Raw genomic sequence first — 22,216 nt, 5'->3', positions numbered from 1 at the left:
CAATCAAAGAGAACTGTGAACTCCACTTGAAATTTCAAGTGTTACTGTTAACATCTACATGAATGATCCAATGATCATTCATGTAGATGTTAACAGTAACACTTGAAATTTCAAAGTTGTAGTTGGAAGTTGTAGTTCACCTACAATCAAAGAGAATTCCGAACCCCACCAATGACCATTCATGTAGATTTTGACACTGATGGAGTTTGGGTAAATAGTCCTTGACATTTAAAAGTTGTAGTTGGAAGTTGTAGTTCACCTACAATCAAAGAGAATTCCGAACCCCACCAATGACCATTCATGTAGATTTTGACACTGGTGGAGTTTGGGTAAATAGTCCTTGACATTTAAAAGTTGTAGTTGGAAGTTGTAGTTCACCTACAATCAAAGAGAATTCTGAACCCCACCAACGATAGAAGTGGGCCAAACTTCCCACAAAGGACCTCCATGACCAACAGAAAATACTGTATTTTCTGGTGGTCTTTGGCAACAGCACTGACACCCCCTCGAGACCCCTCCGGGGGTCGCGACCCTCAGGTTGAGAAATGCTAGTGCGGACACGCTCCTAGCATTTGAGTCTGTGTGCCAAGTTTGGTTGTGATCAGTCATTGAATGTGGGTCGCAGCGGTATTGGGAAGTGAGTGGAGGTGCTTCAAGTCCCATCATCCATTGTCCTCCCTCCTCCAAACTGCAGTAGGATGTAAAGTGGGTCATGAGTGCTCTGTGTGCCAAGTTTGGTTGTGATCAGTCATTGAATGTGGGTCGCAGCGGTCTCGGGAAGTGAGTGGAGGTACTTCAAGTCCCATCATCCATGGTCCTCCCTCCTCCATACTGCAGTAGGATGTAGAGTGGGTCATGGGTGTTCTGTGTGCCAAGTTTGGTTGTGATCAGTCATTGAATGTGGGTCGCAGCGGTCTTGGGAAGTGAGTGGAGGTACTTCAAGTTCCATCATCCATGGTCCTCCCTCCTCCAAACTGCAGTAAGATGTAGAGTGGGTCATGGGGGCTCTGTGTGCCAAGTTTGGTTGTGATCAGTTATTGAATGTGGGTCACAGCGGTCTCGGGAAGTGAGTGGAGGTGCTTCAAGTCCCATCATCCATGGTCGACCCTCCTCCAAACTGCAGTAAGATGTAGAGTGGGTCATGGGGGCTCTGTGTGCCAAGTTTGGTTGTGATCAGTTATTGAATGTGGGTCACAGTGGGAAGTGAGTGGAGGTGCTTCAAGTCTCATCATCCATGGTCCTCCCTCCTCCAAACTGCAGTAAGATGTAGAGTGGGTCATGGGGGCTCTGTGTGCCAAGTTTGGTCTTGATTAGTCATTGGATTAGAGTCGCAGTGGTTTCAGTAAGTGACCGCCCTGAGTCGCCTGCGGGCTGATATGGGCGGGATATAAATGATGTAAATAAATAAATAAATAGTAAAGGTACTGCAAGCCCCATCATCCATGATCCACCCTCCTCCAAACTGAAACAGGATGTAGATAGGGTCATGGGGGCTCTGTGTGCCAAGTTTGGTCTTGATGAGTCATTGGTTCACGGTCGCAGTGGTTTCAGTAAGTGAGTGAAGGTGCTGCAAGTCAAACCTCCTCCAAAACTGCAGCAGGATGTAGAGTGGGTCATGGGGGATCTGTGTGCCCATTTGGTCTTGATCAGTAATCGGATGAGGGTCGCAGCGGTCTCGGGAAGTGAGTGGAGGTACTTGAAGTCCTGTTATCCATGGTCCGCCCCCCAAACTGCAGCAGGAAGTAGATTGTGTCATGAGGGCTCTGTGTGCCAAGTTTGGTCTTCATCGGTCTTTGTTGGGGGCTATAGTGGTCCATGGGAACCAAAGCGTTTGAAAGTACTACAAATCCCATAATCCGTGGTCCAACTCCCCCAAACCGCACCAGGATATAAAGTGGGTCATGGGGGTTATGTGTGCCAAGTTTAGTCCGGGTTCACCATTCATAGTGGTCACAGTGGCTTGTGAAAGTGGCAGCTAATCAGAAAGCTGCCACATACACCGCCCTCCCTTCTCCGCATACAAACACTGACTTTTATTATATAGATAGATAGATAGATATTCTATCACGAATACCATCTGTACTAGGCTTGGGCGGTTTCGTTCGTTAATTTCGTAATTCTTTATTAATTCGTATTTAAATTAGCTTACGATCCGATATTGAGCCATGCAGGAATAGTGTGAGGAGTAATTAAGAATCGAAACAATTTTTCCAATTTTCGTAATTATTTCGTAATTATTTTCGTAATATAATATAATAATATATAATACAATATATTATAATAATATAATATACAATAATATAATATAATAATATAGAATAGAATAGAATAGAATAGAATAATATATAATATAATACTATATAATATAATAATATATAATATAATATATAATATTATAATATTATAATAATATAATATATATAATATATTATAATAACATAATATAATATAATATAATAATATTATAATATTATAATAATATAATATAATATAATAATATATAATATAATAATATTATAATAATACATAATATAATATATAATATAATAATATTATAATAATATAATATAATATAATATATATAATATATATAATATAATAATATTATAATAACATAATAATATATATATTTAATATATTATAATAATATAATATAATAATAATAATATATAATATAATATATATAATATATTATAATAATATATAATATATATAATATTATAATATTATAATATTATAATAATATAATATAATATAATATAATATAATATAATATAATATAATAATATAATATATAATATATTATAATAATATATAATATAATAATATTATAATAATATAATATATAATAATATAATATAATATAGTTGTTCAATGTATTGTCGAAGGCGTTCATGGCTGGAATCACTCAGTTCTTGTGGGTTTTTTCGGGCTATATGGCCATGTTCTAAATGCCTCTAGAACATGGCCATATAGCCCGAAAATACCCACAAGAACTGAGTAATATAGTTGTTTGTTTTATCACACCAACAGTCAACAACAGAGGGAGAGGGAAGCTTCAGAAGTTCCCCCTGTCCCATTTGGAGGTTTTTTTAGCGTATTGCGCAATCGCGTCCGCCATTAACGAATTGATTCGAAATTTACGAAATTTCGTAAATTTCGAAATTTTTTAAAGAAAAAATTCGGAATTCTTTAAAAAAAATGAAATGCAATGGACCCCCTAAAAACGAAACGAGTTTAGAACCAATTTTTTCCGTTGTTACCCAAGCCTAATAGATAGATATTCTATCACGCATACCATCAGAGAGCCGTTCAGCAGTGGAACTCTCTGCCCCGGAGTGTGTTGGAGGCTCCTTCTTTGGAAGCTTTTAAGCAGAGGCTGGATGGCCATTTGTCAGGGGTGATTTGAATGCAATATTCCTGCTTCTTGGCAGAATGGGGTTGGACTGGATGGCCCAGGAGGTCTCTTCCAACTCTTTGATTCTATGATTCTATGATTCTATGATCTGTACCATTCTGTTTATCAAAATTCGGAATGTATTATAGATAATAATCTTCACAAAGTTGTGCATGCCATTACATTGTCACTGCCTCTTTAACCATCTCACGCTTTCTTCTTTCAGCTCCTCCTAGGAGTCTTGCTGGCTGTTAACCTTTGTGGTAAGTGATCACATCACCTCCTCTTATTATCCTGCAACTGAGGGTGCATCTACACTGCAGAATGAGTGCCGTTTGATCCCAGTTTAGCTAGCACAATCTTCTATCCAGCTGGGGATATCCAGCTGCCTACCCTGGATGGCGAGGCGCTACGCCCGTTATCGTTGGTCAAGTGTCTGGGAGTCCGTTTGGACCCTCTGCTGACGATCTCCGCCGTGAGCAGAACCCATGTGTGTTGTGATCATGTTATTGTCAAATCTCTTGTGTATGTCTGTCCTCTTTTTACTATTGTAATATTAAAATTCAATATATATATAAAAAAAGAATTTAGCCAAGAAAAATGTGCCATCAAAATGGAGTCGATCCGCCATATCGCGGATACGGGGGCCCGAGGGGTTTCCGTATCCGCGGTTTGGAGGAGCGCTGATTCGGCCTCCCCGAGACGCCAGGAAGGCATCCCGGGCAGGCCTGCAGTCTCTCGCAGCCTGGAAAAGGTTAGTTTCATGCACTTAGATCAGTGGTTCTCAACCTGGGGGTCGGGACCCCTGGAGGGGTCGCAAAGGGGTGTCAGAGGGGTCGCCAAAGACCCTCGCAGACAGTATTTTCTGTTGGTCATGGGAGTTCTGTATGGGAAATTTGGCCTAATTCTATCGTTGGTGGGCTTCAGACTGCTCTTTGGTTGTAGGTGAACTATAAAAGAGGCGGTGGTCTCTCCTTTGCTGAAGAAACCAGATTTAGATCCCTCGGTTCCCTCCAGTTACCGCCCAGTTTCAAATCTCTTGTTCTTGGGCAAGGTGATGGAGAGGGCAGCAGCGGAGCAGTTGCAGCAATTCCTAGATGACACAGCCGGACTAGATCCCTTCCAATCTGGCTTCCGTGCGGGGCACGGGACAGAGACTGTGCTGATCTCCATCACGGATCACCTTCAATGCCAGCTTGACCAGGGCGGGTCGGCGCTACTTGTGTTATTGGATCTCACAGCAGCATTTGACACAGTCGACCACCATCTTTTGATGCACCGCCTTGCTGTTGCTGGAGTGAGTCAGGGGGAGAGCTTTCAACTGGCTGTCCTCCTTTCTTCACAACCGTGGACTGCGAGTGGAGAGGGGAGGCCTGGTCTCTGAGAGGTCCCCTCTCTCTCTCTTGTGGGGTTCCTCAGGGGGCCATTCTCTCCCCTCTCTTGTTTCACATCTCTATGCGACCACTTGCTCAGCTGGTTCGAGGTTTTGGGCTTGAGTGTTATCAGTATGCCGATGACACTCAGCTGGTGCTGAAGATGGAAGGCCGAACGGACTCTGTACCCGATTGTTTCCATCAGTGCCTCGAGGCCGTGACTGGATGGCTGCGTGCCAGCAGGTTGAGGTGAATCCAGCAAAGACGGAGATCCTATGGCTGGGTCGACCGGGCAGTGGGGATATCCAGCTGCCTACCCTGGATGGCGAGGCGCTACGCCCGTCATCGTTGGTCAAGAGTCTGGGAGTCCTTTTGGACCCTCTGCTGACGATGGAGGCCCAGGTCTCGGCCGTGAGCAGAACCGCCTTCTTTCACCTGTGGCAGGCTAGACGGCTGGGCCCCTCCCTGTCCAGGGATGACCTAGCTACGGTGATCCGGACCACGGTCATCTCAAGACTGGACTACTGTAACGCCCTCTACATTGGCCTCCCTCTGTCAGTGATCCGGAAGCTCAAGTTGGTACAAAACGCAGCTGCTCGGCTTCTTGCGGGAATTCCGATGAGATGCCACATAACACCAATCTTACTACCAATTGAGCACCGGATCACTTTCAAAGGGATGGTACTCACCTTGAAGGCCTTGCATGGTCTGGGGCCGATGTACCTGAGGGACCGCCTCACCCCCTACCAACCCGAGATCCCTCCGTTCTGAGGACCAAGATCTATTAGAAATTTCCAATGACCTTGCGTCTCACAGCAACCAGATGCAGAGCCTTCACAGCAGTGGCACCATCACTCTGGAATAGGGCTGGGCGGTATCGTTCGTTAATTTAGGGTTGTTGGTCATACCTTGGGGGATGAGGTATCAGAAGGGCAAATTTGGCGAGATTTGGTCCAGTGGTTTCTGAGGGAATACAGGGAATGGAAGTGGACAACAAAATCAAAATTAGCTTATTTGCGGATGATACGCTTTTAACCATCTCCCTTCAATTGATAGACTTGGTTCTACCATCTAAGGCAGCTAAGGATGTCTACTAGGCTTGGGCGGTTTCGTTCGTTAATTTTGTAATTCGTTATTGATTCGTATTTAAATTAGCTTACGATCCGATATTGAGCCATGCAGGAATAGTGTGAGGAGTAAATTAGATTCGAAACAATTTTTTTCAATTTATTTCGTTATTGTTTCGTTATTTATTTATTTATTTATTATTATTATTATTATTATTATTAACTTTATTTGTACCCCGCTAGCATCTCCCGAAGGACTCGATGCGGCTTACACGGGCCGAAGCCTCAAAACACAATACAATAGAAAACATAACACAACAATAAACAAAGCAAATCAAAACAATTAAGCAAAATAACAACAATGACAATATTTATTTATTTATTTATTTACTGCACTTGTAGACCGCCGTTCTCAGCCCTAGGGCGACTCACGGCGGTGTACAACACGTAAAAACAGGTACAATTTACAGCATAAGCAATATCACAACAACATTAAACAACATCACTATCAATCATACAATTACACTAAATCATTCGCGACGTCTCATCGTTGAATCACAATCCAAATCTCGTTATCCATGTTCCATTCCAATCGTCATTGCCAGTTATTGCAGCACTTACTCAAACGCCTTCTCAAACAACCACGTCTTTAGTCTCTTGCGGAATGACATAAGGGAGGGCGCCAGTCTGATGTCCACAGGGAGGGTGTTCCACAGCCGGGGGGCCACCACCGAGAAGGCCCTCTCCCTCGTCCCCGCCAGGCGTGCCTGTGAGGCAGGCGGGATCGAGAGAAGGGCCTCCCCGGACGATCTCAAAGTCCTCGTGGGCTCATAGGCCGAGATGCGGTCAGATAGGTATTTTGGGCCGGAACCGTTTAGGGCTTTGTAGGCCAACACCAGCACCTTGAATTGGGCCCGGTAGCAAATCGGCAGCCAGTGGAGCTGGGACAACAAGGGCGTTGTGTGCTCCCTGCGTCCCGCTCCTGTTAGTAACATGGCTGCCACGCGCTGGACTAGCTGGAGCTTCCGGGCCGTCTTCAAGGGCAGCCCCACGTAGAGAGCGTTGCAGTAGTCAAGGCGGGATGTGACCAGAGCGTGTACTACCGTGGCCAAGTCAGACTTCCCGAGGTACGGGCGCAGCTGGCGCACGAGCCTGAGCTGTGCAAATGCTCCCCTGGTCACCGCTTTTAACCATCTCCCTTCAATTGATAGACTTGGTTCTACCATCTAAGGCAGCTAAGGATGTCTACTAGGCTTGGGCGGTTTCGTTCGTTAATTTTGTAATTAGTTATTAATTCGTATTTAAATTAGCTTACGATCTGATATTGAGCCATATTGCGCAATCTCGTCCGCCATTAACGAATCGATTCGAAATTAACGATAGATAGATAGATAGATAGATAGGGAGAAAGAGAGAATGATAGATAGATAGATAGATAGATAGGGAGATAGAAAGATAGATAGATAGGGAGATAGATACAGATAGATAGATAGATAGATAGATAGACAGATAGATACTAGGGATGGGCGGTTTCGTTCGTTAATGTCGTAATTCGTTATTAATTCGTATTTAAATTAGCTTACGATCCGATATTGAGCCATGCAGGAATAGTGTGAGGAGTAAATTAGATTCGAAACAATTTTTTCAACTTATTTCGTTATTGTTTCGTTATTATTTTGAAATTATTTCGTAATTATTTCGTAATTATTTTGGCATGTCTGGTGCAACTTTTATAGTTGTTGTTTGTTTTATCACACCAACAGTCAACAACAGAGGGAGAGGGAAGCTTCAGAAGTTCCTCCTGTCCCATTGGGAGGTTTTTTTTAGGATATTGCGCAATCGCGTCCGCCATTAACGAATCGATTCGAAATTAACGATAGATAGATAGATAGATAGGGAGAAAGAGAGAATGATAGATAGATAGATAGATAGATAGGGAGATAGAAAGATAGATAGATAGATAGGGAGATAGATACAGATAGATAGATAGATAGATAGATAGACAGATAGATACTAGGGATGGGCGGTTTCGTTCGTTAATGTCGTAATTCGTCATTAATTCGTATTTAAATTAGCTTACGATCCGATATTGAGCCATGCAGGAATAGTGTGAGGAGTAAATTAGATTCGAAACAATTTTTTCCAATTTATTTAGTTATTGTTTCGTTATTATTTCGTAATTATTTCGTAATTATTTCGTAATTATTTTCGCATGTCTGGTGCAAGTTTTACAGTTGTTGTGTGTTTTATCACACCAACAGTCAACAACAGAGGGAGAGGGAAGATTCAGAAGTTCCTCCTGTCCCCATTTGGAGGATTTTTTAGCATATTGCGCAATCTCGTCCGCCATTAACGAATCGATTCGAAATTAACGATAGATAGATAGATAGATAGATAGGGAGAAAGAGAGAATGATTGATAGATAGATAGATAGATAGATAGAGAGAGAGATAGAAAGATAGATAGACAGGGAGATAGATACAGGTAGATAGATAGATAGATAGATAGATTCGAAATTAACGATAGATAGATAGATAGATAGGGAGAAAGAGAGAATGATAGATAGATAGATAGATAGATAGGGAGATAGAAAGATAGATAGATAGGGAGATAGATACAGGTAGATAGATAGATAGATTCGAAATTAACGATAGATAGATAGATAGATAGATAGGGAGAAAGAGAGAATGATAGATAGATAGATAGATAGATAGATAGATAGGGAGATAGATACAGATAGATAGATAGATAGTAGGCCTGGGTAACAATGGAAAAAATTGTTTCTAAAATCGATTTGTATTTGGGGTTTTTTTTTGTTTCGATATTTAAAATAATTACAAAATTTTCCTTTTAAAAAGTTCGATATCTACGAAATTTTGTAAATGGTAAAAAATTAACGAATCGATTTCTAAAACAAATACGCTAAAAAACCTCCAAAACCTTCTGAAGCTTCCCTCTCCCTCTGTTGTTGACTGTTGGTGTGATATTATAATTTTTTTTCACTAATTAAACCATAAAACTGGGCCAGACATGCGGAAATAATAACGAAACGACCTCGGAACAATAACGAAACGAATACAATATCGAAATACGAAGCATTTACAAAACGTTTTTGAAAATTCGTTTTTTTAAATAATTTCTCCAGAATGGTTCGTTATCGCTTTGTAATTGAAAAAATTAACGAATTATTAACGAATTACGAATTAACGAAACGAAACCGCCCAGCCCTAATAGATAGATAGATAGATAGATAGATAGGGAGAAAGAGAGAATGATAGATAGATAGATAGATAGATAGATAGACAGATAGATGCTAGGGCTTGGCGGTTTCGTTCGTTAATTTCGTAATTCGTTATTAATTCGTATTTAAATTAGCTTACGATCCGATATTGAGCCATGCAGGAATAGTGTGAGGAGTAAATTAGATTCGAAAGAATTTTTTTCAATTTATTTCGTTATTGTTTCGTAATTATTTCGTAATTATTTCGTAATTATTTCGTAATTATTTTCGCATGTCTGGTGCAAGTTTTATAGTTGTTGTTTGTTTTCTCACACCAACAGTCAACAACAGAGGGAGAGGGAAGCTTCAGAAGTTCCCCCGGTCCCATTTGGAGGTTTTTTTAGCATATTGCGCCATCGCGTCCGCCATTAACGAATCGATTCGAAATTAACGATAGATAGATAGATAGATAGGGAGAAAGAGAGAATGATAGATAGATAGATAGATAGGGAGATAGATACAGATAGATAGATAGTAGGGCTGGATGGTTTTGTTTCGTTAATTCGTAATTCGTTAATAATTCGTTAATTTTTTCAATTACAAAACGATAACGAACCATTCTGGAGCAATTATTAAAAAAAACGAATTTTCAAAAACGTTTTGTAAATGCTTCGTATTTCGATATTGTATTCGTTTCGTTATTGTTCTGAGGTCGTTTCGTTATTATTTCCGCATGTCTGGGCCAGTTTTATGGTTTAATTAGTGAAAAAAAATTATAATATCACACCAACAGTCAACAACAGAGGGAGAGGGAAGCTTCAGAAGTTTTTGGAGGTTTTTTAGCGTATTTCGCGGTCGCGTCCGCCATTAACGAATCGATTCGTTATTGTTTCGGAAATCGATTCGTTAATGTTTTGTAATTTTTTTCACATTTACGAAATTTTGTAAATATCGAACTTTTTAAAAGGAAAATTTTGTAATTATTTTAAATAACGAAACGCAAAAAAACTCAAAAAACGAATCGATTTTAGAAACAAATTTTTCCGTTGTTACCCAGGCCTAATAAATAATATATAAATAAAAATATAATGTTCGTTTGTGGGATTAACAGAACTCAAAAACCACTGGACAAATTGACATCAATTTAGGACACAATACACCTAACAACCCAATGTATGTCCTTCACTCAAAAAGTGTAATAGAATAATGACATAATGATGATGATGATATGATGCTATATAATAATGTAAATGGTAATAATAATAATTACATAATGATAATAATATAATGATGGTGGTGATGATAATGACAATAATGATAATGGGATTAACACAACTCAAAAACGACTGGACGAATTGGCATCAAATTTGGACACAATACATCTAACAACCCAATGTATGTCCTTCACTCAAAAAGTGTAATAGAATAATGACATAATGATGATGATAATATGATGCTATATAATAATGTAAATAATGATGATAATAATAATTACATAATGATAATAATATAATGATGATGACGATGATGACAATGACAATAATGATAATGGGATTAACACAACTCAAAAGCAACTGGACGAATTGGCACCAAATTTGGACACAATACACCTAACAACCCAATGTATGTCCTTCACTAAAAAAAAAATTGATTTTGTCATTTGGGAGTTGTAGTTGCTGGGATTTATAGTTCACCTACAATCAAAGAGCATCCTGAACCCCACCAACGATGGGATTGAACCAAACTTGGCACACAGTTCTCCCATGACCAACAGAAAATACTGGAAGGGTTTGGTGGGCAGGAAGAAGGAAAGAAAAAGAGAAGGAAGGAAAGAGGTAGAGAAGAAAGGAAGGAGAGAAGGAAAGAAAAAAAGAAAGAAGGAAAGAGGTAAAGAAGGAAGGAAGGAAGGAATGAAGGAGGAAAGGAAGGAAGGAAAGAAAAAAGGGAAAGAAAAGGGAGGGGAAGGAAGGAAAGAGGTAGAGAAGGAAGGAAAGAAAAAAGGAAGGAAGGAAAGAGGTATAGAAGGAAGGAGAGAAAGAAAGAAAAAAGGGAAGGAAGGAAAGAGGTAGAGAAGGAAGGAAGGAGAGAAGGGAAGAAAAAAGGGAAGGAAAGAGGTAGAGAAGAAAGGAAGGAGAGAAGGAAAGAAAAAAGAAGGAAGGAAAGAGGTAGAGAAGAAAGGAAGGAGAAAAAGAAAAAAGGGAAAGAAAAGGGAGGGGAAGGAAGGAAAGAGGTAGAGAAGGAAGGAAAGAAAAAAGGAAGGAAGAAAAGAGGTAGAGAAGAAAGGAGAGAAGGAAAGAAATAAAGGTAAGGAAGGAAAGGGGTAGAGAGGGAAGGAAGAAGAGAAGGAAAGAAATAAGGGAAGGAAAGAGTATAGAAGGAAGGAAGGAGAGAAGGAAAGAAAAAAGGGAAGGGAAGAGGTAGAGAAGACAGGAAGGAGAGAAAGAAAAAAGAAGGAAGGAAAGAGGTAGAGAGGGAAGGAAGAAGAGAAGGAAAGAAATAAGGGAAGGAAAGAGTATAGAAGGAAGGAAGGAGAGAAGGAAAGAAAAAAAGGGAAAGAAAGAGGTATAGAAGGAAGGAGAGAAGGAAAGAAAAAAGGGAAGGAAAGAGGTAGAGGAAGGAGAGAAGGAAAGAAAAAAGGGAAGGAAGGAAAGAGGTAGAGAAGGAAGGAAGGGGAGAAGGAAAGAAAAAGGGAGGGGAGGGAAAGAGGTAGAGAAGGAAGGAGAGAAGGAAAGAAAAAAGGGAAGGAAGAAAGGGGGAGAGAAGGAAGGAAGGAGTGAAGGAAAGAAAAAAGGGGAAGGAAGGAAAATGAGAGGGAAGGAAGGAGATAAAGAAAGAAAGAGAGAGAAAGAGGGAGGGAAGATTGGCCACAGCAATGCATGGCAGGTGCAGCTAGTGAAATATATATGTTTTTGTTTGCAGAAAACAGAGTTTTCTTTCCAGGAAACGACATTGGGATTGTCCCCTGCAGCATCTGTCAATTCTTTGATTGTTTCGAATGGTTTCAAGTCTGTAGTTTAATTGCCACTGTGTTTTACTGAAGTTCTTATCTGTCTTAAACCAAACTGAGTTCTGGTTTGGGGAGGGAAAGGTGGGCGAAGATTATGCAAAGTTGGCGTACACTATAATTTAGATAGAGAAATGCAGAGATTGATGGCATTTTCTGGCTCATTCCAATCTAAACTGCTGATGACTGCTTCTCGTTATGCAGGTGCAGCTGTAACTACAAGATCTCCAATCAAAGGTCAGTATTTTTCCATCTCTACTCTCCTTCAAATAGCTCAGTTGCTCCTCCTGTGGGGTAGAATGGGAATCTAAAACAAGCAAACGCATGCCGATGGAAGCATAGAGACAGAGGCTACAGAGAGGACGGTAACTCTCTCCCGGTAACTCTCTCCCTGTAACTCCATAGAGACGGAAGCTACAGAGAGGATGGTAACTCTCTCCCGGTAACTCCCTCCCTGTAACTCCATAGAGACAGAGGCTACAGAGAGGACGGTAACTCTTTCCCTGTAACTCCATAGAGACAGAGGCTACAGCATGGTAACTCTCCATAGAGATGGGAGAGGATGGTAGCTCTCTCCCGGTAACTCTCCCCTGTAACTCCATAGAGACAGAGGCTACAGAGAGGATGGTAACTCCCTCCCTGTAACTCCATAGAGACAGAGGCTACAGAGAGGATGGTAATTCTCTCCCAGTAACTCTGTCCCTGTAACTCCATAGAGACAGAGGCTACAGAGAGAACAGTAACTCTCTGTCTCTCTGTAACTCCATAGAGACAGAGGCTACAGAGAGAACAGTAACTCTCTCCTGGTAACTCTCTCCCTGTCGCTCCATAGAGACAGAGGCCACAGAGAGGACGGTAACTCTCTCGCAGTAACTCTCTCCCTATAACTTTATAGAGACAGAGGCTACAGAGAGGGCGGCAACTCTCTCCCAATAACCCTGTAACTCCATAGAGACAGAAGCTCCAGAGAAGACGGTAACTCTCTCAGCTGGAAGAGCAACTCACTGTGCATTTGTATCTTGATGGTGTTGCTTAAAAACTTCTCAATGCAATTTTTTTGCTCTTATTAACTTTCCTGGTGTTTTCCAGGGAGGACACCGCAAGTTTCAGTGGGACCAGAAACTACCATTCCCGTAAAGCAGACTCCTCAAGTCCCAGAAACAACTGCTCCCGTAAAGCAGACTCCTCAGGTTCCTGTGACACCAGAAACTACCATTCCCGTAAAGCAGACTCCTCAAGTCCCAGAAACAACTGCTCCCATAAAGCAGACTCCTCAGGTTCCTGTGACACCAGAAACTACCATTCCCGTAAAGCAGACTCCTCAAGTTCCAGAAACAACTGTTCCCGTAAAGCAGACTCCTCAGATACCTGTGACACCAGAAACTACCATTCCCGTAAAGCAGACGCCTCAAATTCCAGTGAGACCAGAAACTACCATTCCCGTAAAGCAGACGCCTCAAATTCCACTAAGACCGGAAACTACCATTCCCGTAAAGCAGACGCCTCAAATTCCAGTGAGACCAGAAACTACCATTCCCATAAAGCAGACACCTCAAATTCCTCTAAGACCGGAAACTACCATTCCCGTAAAGCAGACGCCTCAAATTCCTCTAAGACCGGAAACTACCATTCCCGCAAAGCAGACGCCTCAATTTCCACTAAGACCGGAAACTACCATTCCCGTAAAGCAGACGCCTCAAATTCCACTAAGACCGGAAACTACCATTCCCGTAAAACAGACGCCTCAAGTTCCATTGAGACCAGAAACAACCCTTCCTGTAAAGCAGACGCCTCAAATTCCACTAAGACCGGAAACTACCATTCCCGTAAAGCAGACGCCTCAAATTCCACTGAGACCGGAAACTACCATTCCCGTAAAGCAGACGCCTCAAATTCCACTAAGACCGGAAACTACAATTCCTGTAAAACAGACGCCTCAAATTCCAGTGAGACCAGAAACTACCATTCCCGTAAAGCAGACGCCTCAAATTCCAGTGAGACCGGAAACTACAATTCCCGTAAAGCAGACGCCCCAAGTTCCATTGAGACCAGAAACAACCTTCCCTCCAGTGAAGATCCCTCAGAAACCAACGACGTTTCCTCCAGTTAAAACACCCACGCCTGAACCACAGGAAACGACCACTGCTGTTGTGTGCGAGGATGGAGGTAAGGATACATGGTTGCTCCAGAACGTATTTCTCAACCATTTTATGAGGATAAGCTATAGTTTTAGGCCTGACAGTCCTATTTTCCCTCCATATTTTCCATTAATTTTGGATAATTTTCCAAATGCATTCAGATATTGTCTCCAGCCATAGTGAGGACAACTGCAGTAAACCATAGGTGGTGATCCATGGAAGACCCAAGGACTTACTGCAGATGGTTGGAAACAAGGCTGATGGAAGTCCTTGGGATAACCATAGGTGGTTATCCATGGAAGACCTGAGGACTTCCATCAGTCTTGCTTTCAACCATCTGCAGTAAACCATGGGTGGTTATCCATGGAAGACCCATCAGTCTTGCTTTCAACCATCTGCAGTAAACCATAGGTGGTTATTCATGGAGGACCCAAGGACTTCCATCAGCCTTGTTTTCAACCATCTGCAGTAAACCATGGGTGGTTATCCATGGAAGACCCATCAGTCTTGCTTTCAACCATCTGCAGTAAACCATAGGTGGTTATTCATGGAGGACCCAAGGACTTCCATCAGCCTTGTTTTCAACCATCTGCAGTAAACCATGGGTGGTTATCCATGGAAGACCCATCAGTCTTGCTTTCAACCATCTGCAGTAAACCATAGGTGGTTAGCCATGGAAGACCCAAGGACTTCCATCAGCCTTGTTTTCAACCATCTGCAGTAAACCATAGGTGGTTATCCATGGAAGACCCAAGGACTTCCATCAGTCTTGCTTTCAACCATTTGCAGTAAACCATAGGTGGTTATCCATGGAAGACTCAAGGATTTCCATCAGTCTTGTTTTTAACCATCTGTAGTAAACCATAGTTAGGTATCCAAAGACTTCCATCACCCTTGTTCTCAACCATCTGCAGTAAACCATAGGTGGTTATCCATGGAAGACCCATGGACTTCCATCAGTCTTGTTCTCAACCATCTGCAGTAAACCATAGGTGGTTATCCATGGAAGACCCAAGGACTTCCAACAGTCTTGTTTTCAAACAACAGTCAACCAGACTCTATAGCAGAGATGTGCAAACTCAGGCCCATGAGCCTGACCTGACCCGTTGGCCTTTTCCCCCAACCTGTGGTATAGTCTACTAGGTCAAAGTGGTTGTCCCATTTTCCTAGGACTCATAATGTTCTTCTCCCCCATCTCTGCAGAAGACAGTAAGAACCCTGGATGTAAACCAGTGGAGGTGACAACTCCAGCACCAACCACCGACTCTGAGCAGATTATTACTCGAGGTCCTCAGAAAGGTAAGAGTACTTTGGGTGGTGGGTTCTGGTGAACATCTGACCAAGTCAAGCACTGGGTTATGGTTTGCTTTGGAATGCACAGTCTTCCTAACAGTGAGACCTTTGTACCCATGGATTCTCCATCCATGACTTCAAGCAATAATGAACCCCATACTCATAGAACAAATACCCATGGTTTCACCTCTCCACATCCAACAAAATATGAATTTTTGAGGCCCCCAGATGATTCTATGGTTTCCTTCCACTTCGGAGGTTAGCATAGACTTGTCTAGAGGACATCCTAGAGAGGAAGCTGTTCGTGTTAATATGGTTCACTATTATCTACAGTGTCCTGTAGGTTCTTCCATCAGTCTTGCTTTCAAACATCTCCAGTAAACCATAGGTGGTTATCCATGGAAGACCCAAGGACTTCCACCAGCCTTGTTTTCAACCATCTGCAGTAAACCATAGTTGGTTATCCAAAGACTTCCATCAGCCTTGGTTTCAACCATCTGCAGTAAACCATAGGTGGTTATCCATGGAGGACCCAAGAATTTCCATCAGTCTTGTTTTCAACCATCTGCAGTAAACCATAGGTGGTTATCCATGGAGGACCCAAGAACTTCCATCAGTCTTATTTTCAACTCTCTGCAGTAAATCATAGGTGGTTATCCATGGAAGACCCAAGGACTTCCATCAGCCTTGGAAGTCCATCTCTTCCATCTCTGGAGGTTCTTTGTGAAAGCCTCCAGAGAAGAAGACTTCTTCAGCTGCGTAGAGAATTGCCTCCATTGCATGGCCACTCTTCCTGTTGAGAAGTTCCTTCTAATGTTCACATCTACACTCCTGTAACTTCATAGAATCCTAGAATCCTAGAGTTGGAAGAGACCTCATAGGCCATCCAGTCCAACCCTCTGCCAAGAAACAGAAATATTGCACTCTAAGCCCCCCCCCCCCCCAAAAGATGGACATTCAACCTCTGCTTCAAAGCCTCCAAAGAAGGAGCCTCCATCACACTCCGGGTCAGAGAGAGTGTTCCACTGAGGATGTTCTTAGAATCATAGAATCATAGAGTTGAAAGAGACCTCATAGGCCATCCAGTCCAACCCATTCTTCCAAGAAGCAGAAAACTCACATTCAAAGCACCTCTGACAGATGGCCATCCAGCCTCTGCTTCAAAGCCTCCAAAGAAGGAGCCTCCACCACACTCTGGGGCAGAGAGAAAGCTCACAGTCAGGAAGTTCTTCTTCATGTTCAGGTGGAATCTCGTTCCTTTCCTGTAGTTTGGAGCTATTGTTCCGCGTCCTAGTCTCCAGGGCAGCAGAAAACAAGCTTTCTCCTTTCTCCCTATGACTCCCCCTCACATATTTATACATGTCTCCTCTCCGCCTTCTCTTCTGAAGGCTAAACATGCCCAGCTCTTGAAGTCGCTCCTCATAGGGCTTGTTCTCCAGACCTTTGATAATTTTAGTCACCCTCCTCTGGACACATTCCAGCTTGTCAACATCTCCCTTCAATTGCTAGACTTGGTTCTACCATCTAGGGCAGCTAAGGATGTCTACTAGGCTTGGGAGGTTTCGTTCGTTAATTTCGTAATTTGTTATTAATTCGTATTTAAATTAGCTTACGATCCAATATTGAGCCATGCAGGACTACTGTGAGGAGTAATTAAAAATCGAAACAATGTTTCCAATTTATTTCGTATTGTTTCGTAATTGTTTCGTAATTGGTTCAAAATTGTTTCAAAATTGTTTCATAATTGTTTCGTAATTGTTTCCATATGTCTAGTGCAAGTTTTATAGTTGTTGTTTGTTTTATCAGTGATAAAAAATAAATTATCACACCAACAGTCAACAACAGAGGGAGAGGGAAGCTTCAGAAGTTCCCCCTGTCCCATTTGGAGGGTTTTTTAGCATATTGCGCAATCGCGTCCGCCATTAACGAATCGATTCGTAATTGTTTCGTAATTGTTTCGTAATTTACAAAATTTTGTATATTTTGAACTTTTTTAAAGAAAAATTCAGAATTCTTTTTAAAAATGAAACGCAAAAACCCCCTAAAAACTAGGGCTGGGCAACCACGGAAAAAATTGTTTCTAAACTCGATTCGTTTTTAGTTTGTTTTTTTTTGCGTTTCGTTATTTAAAAGAATTCAGAATTTTTTCTTTAAAAAAGTTCGATATTTACGAAATTTCGGAAATTACGAAACAATTTCGAAACAATAACGAATCGATTCGTTAATGGCGGACACGATTGCGCAATATGCTAAAAAAACCTCCAAATGGGACAGGGGGAACTTCTGAAGCTCCCCTCTCCCTCTGTTGTTGACTGTTGGTGTGATAATTTATTTTTTTTTATCACTGATAAAACAAACAACAACCATAAAACTAGCACCAGACATACGGAAATAATAACGAAATAATAACGAAACAATTACGAAATAATAACGAAACAATTACGAAATAATAACGAAACAATTACGAAACAATTACGAAATAAATTTTAAAAATTCGTTTCGATTTTTAGTTGCTCCTGAATGGTTCAATATCCCTTCGTTATCAAAAAAAATAACGAATTTATAATGAATTACGAAATTAACGAACGAAACCGCCCAGCCCTACTAAAAATGAATCGAGTTTAGAAACAAATTTTTCCGTGGTTACCCAAGCCCTACAAAATAATACAGTCTCTCTACTTAGTTATCAGTAGAGAGAATGAATCTTGTCGTAAACAAGTAGTTTCCTTGGCACTCCAAATGGCGTCAATCTTCAGCTGCATAACCACTCCCAGCAACAGCCAAAGGTTTCTTCAGCTCAAAACGAGCCATTAAGCTAAGCCAAAATGCAAAGCTCAAAGCTTGCAAAACCTAGTATCTTGTTATATGCTGAAGAAGATAACACACCCTTGTGGGTGTGTTATCCTCCCTGTTACTTAGAATAAGCCTGTTGTAAACCCCTAGTAGCAACAATGTATAATAGGAACAAACCCCTTTCACAAGTAATTTCCTGCTCTTAAATATGTAAAGAACCATCCAGAATTTTCATTTTGAGTCTTTTTTCACAAGCATTCCTAGTTCAAGCCAATGGTTCTTGCGTTGACGGCCATATTGGCACCAAAGAACCCGATTGGTACCGAAGATTTAAATCCTGACCCAATTTATTCTCTCATAGTCAACAAGGCGGATTAAAACTTTTGCGGCTCACGGGAAAAACAAATTGCTCTGGGATTGTTGCTTTGCTCAAACGTGGAAATGGACTGAAGCACCGACGACGGAAGGAGGGATCGTGAAATGGCCAAACTAACATGGATTTGAAAGAAGACACCAGCGGAAGATTGCGTTGTTGTTTTTTGAAGCTCGGAAACCATTTGTGGATTTCTCGGGCCATAAAAAATATCTAACAATGTAATAATGTATGGTTATTGTTATTTAATTAGTAGGATTATATAATTGGATCTTTAATTGTAGAATACTAGATTTTCCTTTCTCCTTCTACTCCTTCCTCTTTCCTTCTTTCCTTTCTCCTTCCTCCCATTTCTTCCTCCTTCCTCCTTCGTCCTTCCTCCTTTGTCCTTCCTCCTTCCTACTTCCTACTTCCTCCTTACTTCTTCTTCCTTCCGTCTTCCTCCCTCTTTCTTCCTCCTTCTTCCTTCCTCCTCCCTCCTTCCTCTTTCCTTCTCCGTCCTTCCTCCTTCCTTCTTCCTCCTTCCTCCTTCCTTCCTCCTCCCTCCTCCCTCTTTCCTTCTCCCTCCTTCCTCCTTACGTCCTCCTCCCTCCTCCGTCTTTCCTTCTCCCTCCTTCCTCTTTCCTTCTCCCTCCTTCCTCCTTCCTTCTCCCTTCTTCCTTCCTCCTCCCTCCTCCCTCTTTCCTTCTCCCTCCTTCCTCCTTCCTTCTCCCTCCTTCCTCCTTACGTCCTCCTCCCTCCTCCCTCTTTCCTTCTTCCTCTTTCCTTCTCCCTCCTTCCTCCTTCCTTCTCCCTTCTTCCTTCCTCCTCCCTCCTCCCTCTTCTCCTTCCTTCCTCCTTCTTTCTCCCTCCTGCCTCCTTCCTTCTCCCTCCTTCCTCCTTTCTTCCTCCTCCCTCTTTAACTTCTCCTTCCTCCCTCCTTCTTTCTCCCTCCTTCCTCCTTCCTTCCTCCTTCCTCCTCCCTCTTTCCTTCTCCCTCCTTCCTCTTTTCTTCTCCCTCCTTCCTTCTCCCTTCCTCCTTCCTCCTCCCTCCTCCCTCTTTTCTTCTCCTTCCTCCATCCTTCTTTCTCCCTCCTTCCTCCTTCCTTCTCCCTCTTTCCTCCTTCCTTCTGCCTTCTTCCTTCCTCCTCCCTCCTCCCTCTTTCCTTCTCCCTCCTTCTTCCTTCTCCCTCCTTCCTCCTTACGTCCTCCTCCCTCCTCCCTCTTTCCTTCTTCCTCTTTCCTTCTCCCTCCTTCCTCCTTCCTTCTCCCTTCTTCCTTCCTCCTCCCTCCTCCCTCTTCTCCTTCCTTCCTCCTTCTTTCTCCCTCCTGCCTCCTTCCTTCTCCCTCCTTCCTCCTTTCTTCCTCCTCCCTCTTTAACTTCTCCTTCCTCCCTCCTTCTTTCTCCCTCCTTCCTCCTTCCTTCCTCCTTCCTCCTCCCTCTTTCCTTCTCCCTCCTTCCTCTTTCCTTCTCCCTCCTTCCTTCTCCCTTCTTCCTTCCTCCTCCCTCCTCCCTCTTTTCTTCTCCTTCCTCCATCCTTCTTTCTCCCTCCTTCCTCCTTCCTTCTCCCTCTTTCCTCCTTCCTTCTCCCTTCTTCTTTTCTCCTCCCTCCTCCCTCTTTAACTTCTCCTTCCTCCCTCCTTCTTTCTCCCTCCTTCCTCCTCCCTCCTCCCTCCTCCCTCTTTCCTTCTCCCTCCTTCCTCTTTCCTTCTCCCTCCTTCCTCCTTCCTTCTCCCTCCTTCCTTCCTCCTCCCTCCTCCCTCTTTTCTTCTCCTTCCTTCCTCCTTCTTTCTCCCTCCTTCCTTCTCCCTTCTTCCTTCCTCCTCCCTCCTCCCTCTTTCCTTCTCCCTCCTTCCTCTTTCCTTCTCCCTCCTTCCTCCTTCCTTCTCCCTTCTTCCTTCCTCCTCCCTCCTCCCTCTTTTCGTCTCCTTCCTTCCTCCTTCTTTCTCCCTCCTTCCTTTCTCCTCCTTCCATCTTCCTTCCTCCTTCTATTCAGATTGTGAATTAAATTTTTAGTGTTAAAAAAATCAATAAATAATGCGAAGCAAAAAAAAACATTGCAAGTTTTTTTTCATGGGTGGTCATGGAAAGCTCAGAAGAAAAATAACACAATTCTAAGAGTCATTTTGTGTGTGTTTCTGCGCAATCCGTTCCATAATTCTGCTAATGGGTTTCTCAATGTTTTCTGGTTACACAGACTAGGAGAAATAATGCCATCTGGGATCTATTGGCCTTCTCCATGGCCTTTGTTCTCCCTTTGTGATACTACAGAGTTGTAAGAGACATTTGCATGACACAGATAGAGCCCAATATTTATCGTTTGGCAAGGGTAGCATTCGACCCTTATAATCACAAAACCCATATTTCATTTCCCCTTGATTTTGGGGATATGGTCCTCCAAGCAATTCTATGGACGTTGTCATAGGGTTGCAATGGTGGACATAGCAAGGTCCACTACAGTGGTCATAGTTGGGTTAGGCCATAGTTGGTCACCAGTCGACCTCTATGGTGGACCAGAAGACAACCATGACCTAACTTCTGGTGCACTGTAGAGGTTGGTCTACTAGTGACCAACCATGACCTAACTTCTGGTGTACTGTAGAGATCTACTAGTGACCAACCATGACCTAACTTCTGGTGTACTGTAGAGGTCTACTAGTGACCAACCATGACCTAACTTCTGGTGCACTGTAGAGGTCTACTAGTGACCAACCATGACCTAACTTCTGGTGTACTGTAGAGATCTACTTGTGACCAACCATGACCTAACTTCTGGTGTACTGTAGAGGTCTACTAGTGACCAACCATGACCTAACTTCTGGTGCACTGTAGAGGTCTACTAGTGACCAACCATGACCTAACTTCTGGTGTACTGTAGAGATCTACTTGTGACCAACCATGACCTAACTTCTGGTGTACTGTAGAGGTCTACTAGTGACCAACCATGACCTAACTTCTGGTGCACTGTAGAGGTCTACTAGTGACCAACCATAACCTAACTTCTGGTGCACTGTAGAAGTCTACTAGTGACCAACCATGACCTAACTTCTGGTGTACTGTAAAGGTCTACTTGTGACCAACCATGACCTAACTTCTGGTGTACTGTAGAGGTCTACTTGTGACCAACCGTGACCTATTTTCTGGTGTACTGTAGAGGTTTACTAGTGACCAACCATGACCTAACTTCTGGTGTACTGTAGAGGTCTACTAGTGACCAACCATGACCTAACTTCTGGTGCACTGTAGAGGTCTACTAGTGAACAACCATGACCTAACTTCTGGTGTACTGTAGAGGTCTACTAGTGACCAACCATGACTAACTTCTGGTGCACTGTAGAGGTCTACTAGTGACTAACCATGACCTAACTTCTGGTGCACTGTAGAGGTCTACTGGTGACCAACCATGACCTAACTTCTGGTGTACTGTAGAGGTCTACTAGTGACCAACCATGACCTAACTCCTGGTGTACTGTAGAGGTCTACTAGTGACCAACCATGACCTAAATTCTGGTGCACTGTAGATGTCTACTTATGGCCAACCATGACCTAACTTCTGGTGTACTGTAGAGGTCTACTTG

The 22,216-nt window shown here is 42.4% G+C and overlaps 1 protein-coding gene across 1 annotated transcript in view; it reads left to right on the top strand.

Annotated features, from left to right (window-relative positions):
* Positions 1 to 4,010: 4,010 nt before the first annotated feature.
* LOC132764957 (proteoglycan 4-like) overlaps positions 4,011 to 22,216 on the top strand; it is a 32,356-nt gene continuing 14,150 nt past the window's right edge. Inside the window, exons 1-5 of the mRNA XM_067472898.1 lie at positions 4,011 to 4,151; positions 12,467 to 12,489; positions 13,151 to 13,743; positions 13,826 to 14,227; positions 15,403 to 15,498. Coding sequence (XP_067328999.1) covers positions 4,011 to 4,151; positions 12,467 to 12,489; positions 13,151 to 13,743; positions 13,826 to 14,227; positions 15,403 to 15,498 — 1,255 coding nt within the window. The remainder of the gene's footprint in view (positions 4,152 to 12,466; positions 12,490 to 13,150; positions 13,744 to 13,825; positions 14,228 to 15,402; positions 15,499 to 22,216) is intronic.

This window comes from Anolis sagrei, chromosome 13 (genome assembly GCF_037176765.1).
Source record: "Anolis sagrei isolate rAnoSag1 chromosome 13, rAnoSag1.mat, whole genome shotgun sequence".
Taxonomy (NCBI): Eukaryota; Metazoa; Chordata; class Lepidosauria; order Squamata; family Dactyloidae; genus Anolis; species Anolis sagrei.
Note: the sequence above shows the minus strand (reverse complement) of the source record. Positions and strands in the feature narration are given on the sequence as shown.